The 13103-nt window shown below is 36.0% G+C and overlaps 1 protein-coding gene across 1 annotated transcript in view; it reads left to right on the top strand.

The window, feature by feature from the left end:
- The window catches only part of lmx1bb (LIM homeobox transcription factor 1, beta b), a 159962-nt gene that overhangs the window by 128549 nt on the left and 18310 nt on the right, over nt 1-13103 (top strand). The window contains 4 exon segments of the mRNA XM_062051114.1: nt 7377-7439; nt 7442-7554; nt 12254-12331; nt 12712-12778. Coding sequence (XP_061907098.1) covers nt 7377-7439; nt 7442-7554; nt 12254-12331; nt 12712-12778 — 321 coding nt within the window.

Below are 13103 nucleotides of genomic sequence, written 5' to 3'. Positions count from 1 at the left end.
CAATAAGAACTTACTTCACTAATTATTATTTATTTATTTGTATTGTTAATAATTATGGAGTGCATTGTGAACAAGTTGAGAACAGGAAGTGAACAAAGGTTTTAGCAACTGCAATGTAAAGGAAAAGGGGGTAGGATTAAATAAGCTCTGCTTCTTCCTACTCCTTTTCGAACATGTTGAAGAGAGAAACTGGAAATTGTGATGCATCATGTTGCATGCATGCATGTTCCAAATAAACCCAAACTCAACTCAACTCAACTCCACATTTTAGGGATTACTCGACAGTAATACCTCAATTTACAAGCTTAATTGGTTCGGTGACGGAGCTCTTAACTCAAAACACTTGTATCTCAAGTCAACATTGTCCATTTAAATGGATTTGAATCAATTTGATTCAAGCCTGACCGCCTCCCCGATTTTATTGTATTTTTTTAATGAAAATCGATACAATAGAATATACAACAACTACAAATACTGTAGTTTTATGAAGTAATGTACAGTATTTACTTGAATGTCCAATAATATCGGACTGCCGATATTACCGGCCGATAAATGCTTTAAAATGTAGTAGCGAAAATGATCGGTATCGGTTTCAAAAAGTAAAATGTATGACTTTACACGGACGTAGGGAGAAGTACAGAGCACCAATAAACCTTGAAGGCACTGCCTTTGCTTGCCGGCCCAGTCACATAATATCAACGGCTTTTCACACACACAAGTGAATGCAATTCATACTTGGTCAACAGCCATACAGGTCACACTGAGGGTGACCGTATAAACAACTTTAACACTGTTACATATATGCGCCACACTGTGAACCCACACCAAACAAGAATGACAAACACATTTCGGGAGAACATTCACACCGTAACACAACATAAACACAACAGAACAAATACCCAGAACCCATTGCAGCACTAACTCTTCCGGGATGCTACAATATACACCCCCCGCTACCTTTTTCCATAACTTGAGTTGATTTATTTTGGAAAACCTTGTTACATTGTTTAATGCATCCAGCGCGGCATCACAACACAATTAGGCATAATAATGTGTTAATTCCACGACAATATATATAGGTATCGGTTGATATCGGAATCGGTAATTAAGAGTTGGACAATATCGGAATATCGGATATCGGCAAAAAAGCCATTATCGGACATTTATAGTATTTACCTCAGAGAGCTTCTTTACATTTTCATGGACAAAATGTTTTCCATTTAAATCTTAAATATTCACACCTCATTCTCAGCACTGTCCTTCACACTCACTTCCTTCCTTCCAATAGTTAGAAAAACAAAGTTATATCCTTTTTTTTTTTTTACCTTTAATTGTGATAGCTTTTATTCGCTACACCAAACGATGGCATGGATGCTTGCATTTCAAATGTTTCCGTGCAACGTAAAGCATTACAATAACTGTATTTTTATTGTATTTATGTATTTATTTTTCTTTTTTCTTTTGTTTTTTTACGGAGCCCCTAAAGGGACATGGGGGAAATAATTTTGTATTTTTATAATTTTTTATTTTTTTTAATTTTTTTTAGACATGTATCTCGTGTGCACCAGAAACTATCTGGTGCGCATGAGAAACGTTCCCGTGCGCACCAGAAACTTTTTATAAAGTGATTAAAAAAAACAAAAAAAACATTTATAATAAAATATTAAAAAATATTTTTATATTTTTTTTGTTTTTTAGACATGTATCTCTTGCGCACAAGATAGTTTCTCTTGCGCACGAGATACATGTCTAAAAAAAAAAATCTAAAAAAAAATTATAATTTTTTTTTTGTTGTATTTTTTTATAACTTTATAAAAAGTTACATGTCTAAAAAAAATTTAAAAAAATAAAATAATTTAAAAAAAAAAATTCCCCCATGTCCCTTTGGGGGCTCTGTATTTTTTTGTTTTTATTGAGAAAAATATTATTTATGTATTTAATATTTGTTTGTTTACTATGGTATATTATTTATTATTATTTATTTGTTTACTGTTCTGTTACCGAGAACAAGGAGATTGGATACAATTGCTATGGTATGAAAAGGGGTAGGATTAAATCAGCTCTGCTTCTTCCTACTCCTTTTCGGACGTGCTGTAACGGAACCACTGGAAATGTGTGATGCATTACATTGTAGCGTACGCACGTTCGAAATAAACTGAAACGGAACTGAAAATAAGTCGAGAGACAGCTCTTATCTCAAAACATTCTCAAGTTGAGGTAGCACTGTATCCAAACGTGTAAATCAAACCTGTATTGTCCTACATAGACCAATAATGATGACAAGTAAGAGTATATTAGCAAAAACAGACTGAAAAAAATGTTATTTTTTCCTTCGACAGCTGCAATCCAGCAGATATCACATGCAATAAAAAGCTTCCAACATGACTTCATCTGCGGATTGTCGGTTGCCGTTTTCTCCAGCTCTCTAATTTGAGCAGGGAGCACAAGTTTATGATACAGTAGGAAGTGGATGTAGGACCGAGCCAAAACCCGTCCGTTTTAATGGCTCTCCATGCGTGGGCAAGCTGTGGTGCTGGAAAGAATTAAATGACTGTATCACGGTGAGTGACAGAGGGATTTTCCTGCGCCTCCACTCTTATCAGCTGGAGTGTTCCTCGCCTATAGGCTCCTCACACGGTGAGGCATCTCGCCAAGCCTCACTGTTCACTACCATCTGGCCCGCATTTAACATGCACAAAAGCGGGGGGAATTTGTCAAATGCATCTGTGCCTATGTCAACTTTTGTCAACTTGTGGGAATATTTGCTTTGCCTCGTCCTTGTTCGCTCTTGTCCCGGAGTGTCGCTCAGGCTTTTGTGCCTGTCTTCTGGTTTCACGTCGGAGAAAATGTTGACATGAACAGAGAGGTTAACCTCAGTTTGTGGTAGACAGAATATATGTTTGCAATGTCGATACGTGTTAGAATTAAGGGTATGTCTAATGTCGGGATTCAAAAGGTCCGTGTCCGATTTGAAATCATATCATTTTATCACATTTAGGGATATGTACCAGGTACCAATTCCTGGTACCTGGTAATCAATACCGGAACTCATTGGTAACAATTCCTGCTACTTTTGTGCGTGTTCATGTGTTAATGAATATTAATTTGTTCATTAATAAGATATTATTTTAATTAACATTCAGCAGCTGATTATTAAAAATTTGCGGTGCAGTTGATATATCTTGTTGTCTTACAACATGTCTGAGTCTCATTTGTAAGTATTATAAAGTATAGTAGACTTTGCGTGCAGTTGCAATTCCGAGACTTTAGATGGCAGTAGTGTATCGACTACAAACTACGGCCCGCGGACCGGATACGGTACCAAGTTAAAAAAAAAAAAACTTTTTTTTTTCCTTCCATCCATCCATTTTCTACCGCTTGTCCCTTTTGGGGTTGCGGGGGGTGCTGGAGCCTATCTGAGCTGCATTCGGGCGGAAGGCAGGGTACACCCTGGACAAGTCGCCACCTCATCACAGGGCCTTTTTAAAAAAATATATATATATTATTTTTGTTTATTTATTTATTTTTTTTAATTTAAATTTATTATTTTTAAAAATGTGTCCTTTCTTATCCATTGTCTACCGCTTGTTAGTCTCCGTGTCTCCTTGCCGCTCAGGCAAATCATATTGTCTAAAAATGCATTTTCCCATCGATACCATGACATCATCAGCGGCAAGTGGGCGCTCTTTCAGTCAATTAATGTGCGAGGAATATATATATATATATATATATATATATATATATATATATATATATATATATATATATATATATATATATATATATATATATATATATATACAGTATATATATATATATATATATATATATATATATACAGTATATTAGAGATGTCCAATAATGGCTTTTTTGCCGATATCCGATATTCCGATATTGTCCAACTCTTAATTATGGATTCCGATATCAACCGATACCGATATATACAGTCGTGGAATTAACACATTATTATGCCTAATTTTGCTGTGATGCCCCGCTGGATGCATTAAACAATGTAACAAGGTTTTCCAAAAATAAATCAACTCAAGTTATGGAAAAAAAAGCCAACATGGCACTGCCATATTTATTATTGAAGACACAAAGTGCATTATTTTTTTTAACATGCCTCAAAACAGCAGCTTGGAATTTGGGACATGATCTCCCTGAGAGAGCATGAGGAGGTTGAGGTGGGCGGGGTTGGGGGGGGGGGGGGTTGAGGTGGGGGGGGGGGGTGTATATTGTAGCATCCCGGAAGAGTTAGTACTGCAAGGGGTTCTGGGTATTTGTTCTGTTGTGTTTATGTTGTGTTACGGTGCGGATGTTCTCCCGAAATGTGTTTGTCATTCTTGTTTGGTGTGGGTTCACAGTGTGGCGCATATGTGTAACAGTGTTAAAGTTGTTTATACGGTCACCCTCAGTGTGACCTGTATGGCTTTTGACCAAGTATGCTTGCATTCACCTGTGTGTGTGAAAAGCTGTAGATATTATGTGATTGGGCCGGCACGCAAAGGCAGTGCCTTTAAGGTTTTATTGGCACCTATGTCTGTGTACCACTCTGTACAGCGGCGTTTTAAAAAGTCATAAATGTTACTTTTTGAAACCGATACCGATAATTTCTGATATTACATTTTAAAGCATTTGTCGGTCGATAATATCGGCAGTCCAATATTATCGGACATCTCTAATATATATATATATATATATATATATATATATATATATATATATATATATATATATATATATATATATATATATATATATATATATATATATATATATATATATATATATATTTATATATATATATATATATATATATATATATATATATATATATATATATATATATATATATATATATATTTATAAATATATATATATATATATACAGCCCGGTTTTAACCCAATGCGGCCCCAGAGTCAAAAAGTTTGGGCACCCCCGGACTACAGTGCATTGCCTTGTCAGGACGTAATCTTTGCCATTAAGCTCAGTCTAATATTTTGTTGCACTCTTAAACGTGTTCATACTGTAAGTACTGTATTTATGACACACCAGCTGTTTGATTGTAACATTAGTTGTAGTTTTAATTACCAAATTTGGAGGTGTTGAAATCGCCATGTAAAATTGCTGATGCTAATCAGTAGCATGTCTGTGGATAATCCAATGTAAATTAGCATTAAGATAGCACATTTTGAAAAGGGGAGTCTTACTGTATGTTCAAGTGTTTTCTACCAGGCATACTGGCTTTGTTGGTATGGAAAATTGGAACGTCCTCTAGAGGTAGTTTGGCTGAGTGCTGCATGAGGGATTGTTTGCCCGCCAAGTGTTGACGTCCTGTGCAACAAAGGTTTGAGTTTATGTGAACCGACATCATTCGCTCGGTGCTTATAGAAGTAGTGAATTCGGTACGCATCCTGAATCACAATTTAGTGATTTTTTAATGTGATTTAGTTTTATATAAGATGTTGTCTTCTTCTTTAGGCACTCACGGTAATTTCTTGTTTAATTAACCCTTGTGTAATGTTCATATTGTTGTTACTCAGCCAGCGTTTGTGGGTCTGATGGACCCGTTGCATTTTGTGGCTTTTAATGCCTCACAATCAAACACTTTTATGTTAAAATACTGAACAGATGTTTATTGGGATAAGGTAAACATCTGTTCAGTATTTTGACATAAAAGTGTTTGATTGTGAGGCATTATAAGCCACAAAATGCGGTGGGTCCATCAGACGCTGGCTGAGTAACAACAATATGAACGTTGCATGGCAAATTTCTCTGCCAGTTTCTGCATCCCACAGGGATTCTTCTTTTGTGTTTCTGCACCTGCGGTTCCCCACACAAGGTTGCAACATTGTTTGTCAACACTGTCTGCTCTCATTTTCTCGCACATTTGACCCTCTGATGTTCTGTGTACCTACACTCTGTCCTCCTCCTGTCTAGGACTGCTGTGGGTGGGTGGGTGGGTGGTTGTGTGTGGTACACAGAACATCAATTTCCACACTTCTATTAGCCCCGGGTCCAGTGGACCCGGCCATCTTATATGTAATAGAAATGTGTAGGGGGGTGTATGGTGTGTGGTCATTAAATATGTATTCTGATATATGTTCTTCACAGAAAATGAGCCAAAGTCAGTGAGTCTCAGTTTGAAAAATTAATAAATTGTAAAATTGTTCTTTTAATAAAATATGAAAACGGGTCCCACAGACCCGAACACCATACAAGGGTTAACTCAACATTTTGGGTTAATTTTTTCAACCCAACTTTTGCGTTGAATTATTTAACCAAAAAGTTGAGTTATGATAACTTAATGTTGGGTTATTCCCAACCAAACTATTGGGTTGACTTATTTAACCCAAACGTTGAGCTATGCTAACTCAATGTTGGGTGATTGTAAATAATGTTAATGAGATTAATCCTTAATAAAATTCCCTTTAAGAAAAAAGTAACTTTTTTAATTAAAAAAAAAAGCCTTTTACCCAAAAAATGCGTTACTCGTTGAAAAACCAACCAAAAATGGTTAATAATTTTGGAAACCCAGAAATTGAGTTAAAATAATAACCTTATAACCCAAAAATGGATTGCTCTTCATAAAAATAACTCCAAAATAACCCAACACTAGCAAATTATAAATTGGGTTATCAAAATAACTCATCATTTTTAGTGTGCATTTTGATGAAAACTGCTAAAAACAGTCGTTATATGTATTGAATGACAAAACATTGTTAAACGGGTCCCGCAGACCCGAACACCACACCAGCCCTACACATTTATATTACATATAAGATGTCCGGGTCCACTGGACCCAGGGCTAATAGAAGTGTGGAAATTGATGTTCTGTGTACCATACGCACCCACCCACCCACCCACCCACACACAATACATTGGAGAATAGATGCAAATCTTGAAGGCACAAATATATCAAAAGTTCATGAGTCTAAAACGTTCACATTTAAGTTTTTTCTCGCGAGATGCATTCCCCATGTGTTCTAACATGGCCTTTGTTGTACTTGACATAGTGTTCTTATCAGAGATTGATTTAGTGCAAATCAGCCAAAGCTGAGGGCAATAAGTTAGACGTGACGCATTGTCCAGTTCAGTGACAAATGCGCATACTTTATTGTGCTCTCCGAGCACGCGCCGTAGACTTCTGTGAGTGCAATCACGCATGTGGCCGTTTTCTTTTGAAACAAATTGATAACACCATATTCAAAACACATGTGTCTCCCCTGACTCTGCACTTGCGGTGTGTGAATCCGCTGGAAGAGCAAAGAACAAGACTATATTTATCAGCAGACTGTCACTGACTGGGGGGAAAGAAAAAAAAAAGGGTGTAGTTAGTTCAAACACATAGTGATGATGCAAACTTGTTCTGCAGAGAAAAGCGACGATGAGGAATTGGACATCAAGCCAGAGAAAGGAGGCATCGGAGGCCAGGGGAAGGGGATGACAGCAAGGATCCCAGGAGACCCAAAAGACCACGCACCATCTTGACCACTCAGCAGAGACGAGCCTTCAAGGCTTCCTTTGAGGTGTCCTCAAAACCCTGCAGGAAGGTATGTGGGAACGCATAATCAGCATCACTGTCATGGAACGACGCTCGTTTGAATAGTGTCACAATCCTGACATTCTTTTGCACTAATTGATACAGCGGTACTTTAGTTTCCCATTTGAAATGCTCAAAGTACAACTAATCCGTTCCAAACACGCAACCGTTTTATAGATAAAAATTAAAAGCAAAAACAATGTACATTACACATAAACGGAAAAAACCACAGAAACCTCCACTATATATATATATATATGTCTTAATTAGATTATCCAAAAAATAGTGCTCGATACCGTGGTAGAGCGTAATATGTATGTGTGGGAAAAAATCACAAGACTATTTCATCTCTACAGGCCTGTTTCATGAGGGGTTTTCCTCAATCCTCAGGAGATTTTAATGGAAGCATTCACATACCATGGTTTATATAGGGCACAGAGCGGGTGGGTACAGACAGGCGTGGGGGCGTGGTGATTGACTCATGTGTTACCTAGGAGGTGTTTCCTTCTGTGACGGCATGCTGATACAATTTCGCTGCGCTTGTTGAGGGATGACAAGTCTGGACTGTATATGATAAACAGTTTCTCTTTTAAGCATAGGTTGCATCTTTTGTTACCACTGTTGTAAGGTGTGCTGGATGCAAGAATTTGCCATGTTATTGAGTATTCAACATTATTGTCTTTGAGATTCCAAATGTGTTTGCTGAGTTCTGTAGTGTTCCGGAGTCTTTTGCATCTGAAAGAAGCCTTGTGATTGTTCCATCTGGTTTTGAATTCTCCCTCAGTTAATCCTACGTATGTGTTGGATGTGTTAATGTCCTTGCGTATTACCTTTGCTTGGTAAACGACTGATGGTTGTAAGCACCCCCCGTTGAGAGGGCAATCAGGTTTCTGTATATATATATATATATATATATATATATATATATATATATATATATATATATATATATATATATATATATATATATATATATATATATATATGTATATATATATATATATATATATATATATATATATATATATATATATATATATATGTATATATATATATATATATATATATATATATATATATGTATATATATACATAATCATATATATATATATATATATATATATATATATATATATATATATATATATATATATATATATATATATATATATATATATATATATATATGTACACTACCGCTCAAAAGTTTGGGGTCACCCAAACAATTTTGTGGAATAGCCTTAATTTCTAAGAACAAGAATAGACTGTCGAGTTTCAGATGAAAGTTCTCTTTTTCTGGCCATTTTGAGCGTTCAATTGACCCCACAAATGTGATGCTCCAGAAACTCATATTGCTCAAAGGAACGTCAGTTTTGTAGCTTCTGTAACGAGCTAAACTGTTTTCAGATGTGTGAACATGATTGCACAAGAGTTTTCTAATCATCAATTAGCCTCTGAGCCAATGAGCAAACACATTGTACCATTAGAACACTGGAGTGGTAGTTGTTGGAAATGGGCCTCTATACACCTATGTAGATATTGCACCAAAAAACAGACATTTGCAGCTAGAACAGTCATTTACCACATTAGCAATGTATAGAGTGTATTTCTTAAAAGTTAAGACTAGTTTAAAGTTATCTTCATTGAAAAGTACAGTGCTTTTCCTTCAAAAATAAGGACATTTCAATGTGACCCCAAACTTTTGAACGGTAGTGTATATATATATATATATATATATACATATATATATATATATATATATATATATATATATATATATATATATATATATATATATATATATATATATATATATATATATATATATACCGTCAGGAGAGTTTCCCAAAGGTGGGGGTTTGTTGTTACCCCGCCATTTTTGAGTTGCGTGATGTAAACGGTCATTCATTCTCATCTTTGATGAATAATTGACGCTACAAGTGCAACATCATCAACATTTAAATTGCACTTTTAACATGTGTGCATTGATTACAAAATAATAATTATAATAAATAAATTATTAACTATCACCAATGCTCTGACGTGTGCTCCATTTTGAAAGGCAATGCAGAAACTATGGGCACTCATTGCAGTCAATTTAATTTTGTATTAGTTATACTCAATCGATTAATCAAAGCAACAGAATATGAATTAAAGGTTTTTTCTCATTGATTGAATCGATTAATCTTCGCTGCCTTATTATCATTGATATTAATATTAATAGTTACATCTCTAAATGCCTTACCAAATGGAATTAACACATTATTATGCCTAATTTTGTTGTGATGCCCCGCTGGATGCATTAAACAATGTAACAAGGTTTTCCAAAATAAATCAACTCAAGTTATGGAAAAAAATGCCAACATGGCACTGCCATATTTATTATTGAAGTCACAAAGTGCATTATTTTTTTTAACATGCCTCAAAACAGCAGCTTGGAATTTGGGACATGAGGAGGTTGAGGTGAGCGGGGTTGGGGGGGGGGGGGGGGGGGGGGGGGGGTTGAGGTGAGATGGGGGGGTAGGGGGTTAGCGGGGGGTGTATAGTGTAGCGTCCCGGAAGAGTTAGTGCTGCAAGGGGTTCTAGGTATTTGTTCTGTTGTGTTTATGTTGTGTTACGGTGCGGATGTTCTCCCGAAATGTGTTTGTCATTCTTGTTTGGTGTGGGTTCACAGTGTGGCACATATTTGTAACAGTGTTAAAGTTGTTTATACGGACACCCTCAGTGTGACCTGTATGGCTGTTGACCAAGTATGCATGCATTCACTTGTGTGTGTGAAAAGCCGTAGGTATTATGTGACTGGGCCGGCACGCAAATACCTTTAAGGTTTATTGGCGCTCTGTACGTCCGTGTACACAGCGGCGTTTTAAAAAGTCATACATTTTACTTTTTGAAACAGATAATTTTGAAACCGATACCGATAATTTCCGATATTACATTTTAAAGCATTTATCGGCCGATAATATCAGCAGTCCGATATTATCGGACATCCCTAATCTGTTCTTTTTAATAATTTTTTCTATGTTGTGTAATACAAATTTATACTTATGCCTTCTTAAAGACAAATTTCGTACTTACGAGACAACATTTAACAAAAATGTACCGATAGGTAGTAAATTTTCGAAAACTGGGGCATACGAAAATTGAGGTACGAGTAAATCACCAACCTAGGAAGTCTTCATTTAACCACATAATTAAGGTGGCTCTGATGATACACTTCTAAAAGCGCTAAATGACTGCAATAGGGAGCTACAGTACCTCCACATTCTGTGCTTTAAAAATGTCCTAGTAAAGCCTATAGCATGGGTGTCAGGCACGCAAACAGGTTTTATTTGGCTTTTATTTGAGTTTGCGAAGTATAAAAATTAGCCCAAATTTTTGAATGAAAGAAACTGCTGTTCTAAATGTGTCCACTAGATGTCGCAATAGCAATTATTTGTATATTTTTAGATATTGCTACGTATGTAAAAAAATAAATAAACCACATGATGTTAGTGCACCAGTTGAGGAAAATGAGCAAACTATATAAATAACATACTGTAATTTGATTTTGATATTATTTTTTTATCTTGATAGATTGAAAATTAACACCAATGAATTGACTGAAGATTATGACATTATTTATCCAGAAAATATAAATAACGACAAATAAAGATAGAATACTATTAACCGCAACCTATAAGTGTAAAAACAACAACAACAACAACATTATGATTTGTACATTTTCAGAATGTGCTTGTTCTATTTTTAAACAAAGACAACAATCTGAAGTTGTCTTTATTTTTAAGTTACCGTGCCGTGATTTTACCAGACCGGCCCGCTTGGGAGTAGATTTTTCTTCATGTGGCCTCCCATCTAAAATGAGTTATAGGTAGTAAATGTTCGAAAACTGGGGCATACAAAAACCGAGGTACGAGTAAATCACCATTCTAGGAAGTCTTAATTTAACCACATAATTAAGGTAGCTCTGATGATATTGATTGATAGATTGATTAATTGATATATTTTTATTTCAAATATGCAAGAAAACAAGAGCAAGCCTGATCCAATACAATGCTATACATTATAACAAAATGAAAACATGGAGAATAAAAAACGAACTTGGGACTTTTTATTTTTTATTTTTTTACATATTTGAAAAGGAATGACAAGAAGTTTACACTTCTAAAAGCGCTAAATACATGCATTGGGGAGCTGCAGTACTTCCACATTCTGTGCCTTAAAAATGTCCCAGCAAAGCCTATAGCGTTCCTTCAGTGTTGCAAAATAAAGTGAATGCCGCCTCTATTCTAGGCTCATGGCATGTGTTTTCATAATGGTAAAATTTTCAATCTTGATAGATTGAAAATTGACTGATGAACATTATCACATATTCATTTATTCAGAAAGTATAAATAACAGCAAATAAAGATGGAATACTACCAACTGCAACATGTAAGTGTAAAAAAACAACAACATTATGATTTGTACAATTTCAGAATGTGCCTGTTCTGTTTTTAAACAAAGAAAGTAATCTGAAGTTGTCTTTATTTTTAAGTTACTGTGCCGTGATTTTACCAGTCCGGCCCCCATTTTTGTCCATGTGGCCCCCGATCTGAAATGAGTTTGACACCCCTGGCCTATAACGTTCCTTCAATGTTGAAAAATAAAGTGAATGCTGTATTCTAGTTTTCTGTGTTTTCATGATGGTAAAATGTCTCTGTCTTCAGGTGAGGGAGACGTTGGCTGCAGAGACAGGACTTAGTGTCCGGGTGGTCCAGGTGTGGTTCCAGAACCAGAGAGCTAAGGTGAGGGAACTAAGCGATGTATGTCCACACATAAAGCAACAGCCCTTTTCTATCTTGAATTTACAGAAAAAAGCCCACAGAATAAATCACCCCCAACTATGTGTGTTAAACTTATCACTGCATTCCTTTCACAAATGCAAAAAGAAAAGAAACATCACGTGCCCGTTGCAAATCTAGCACACTGTTGCACTAAATGTCTACACCCTCCCCTGTGCCGATGACTATCTGGCCAAATCCTTTGATACTTGACAATGAAACGCTCTCAGATACAGATTTTATGTAGTTCACGCCAGGGTGAAGAGCGAGGAGCATCCTGTCTAAATTAAAGAGCGCTTGTTAGTTTTGGGAGTTGCTCACAAGTTTGATTCTTGCGTTTCTAGATGAAGAAGTTGGCCAGGAGACAGCAGCAACAACAAGAACAACAGAATTCCCAGAGACTTGGCCAAGGTACTGACTTGAGTACACACGGGGAGCTTCACTGTCTTTTACAAAATATTCTATGTTTAAGCCAACAAGAACATTTTTTTTTATTATTATTTGTGTTTACAGCGCATCCTCTCAGGGGTCGGCAACCCGCGGCTCTAGAGCCGCATGCGGCTCTTTAGCGCCGCCCTAGTGGCTCTCTGAAGCTTTTTCAAAAATGTATGAAAAATGGAAAAAGATGAGGGGGAAAAAATACATTTTTTGTTTTAATATGGTTTCTGTAGGAGGACAAACATGACATAAACCTCCCTAATTGTTATAAAGCACACTGTTTATATTAAACATGCTT

The sequence above is a fragment of the Entelurus aequoreus genome, linkage group LG06 (assembly GCF_033978785.1).
Source record: "Entelurus aequoreus isolate RoL-2023_Sb linkage group LG06, RoL_Eaeq_v1.1, whole genome shotgun sequence".
Taxonomy (NCBI): domain Eukaryota; kingdom Metazoa; phylum Chordata; class Actinopteri; order Syngnathiformes; family Syngnathidae; genus Entelurus; species Entelurus aequoreus.
This window is presented reverse-complemented; position numbering and strand designations above follow the sequence as displayed.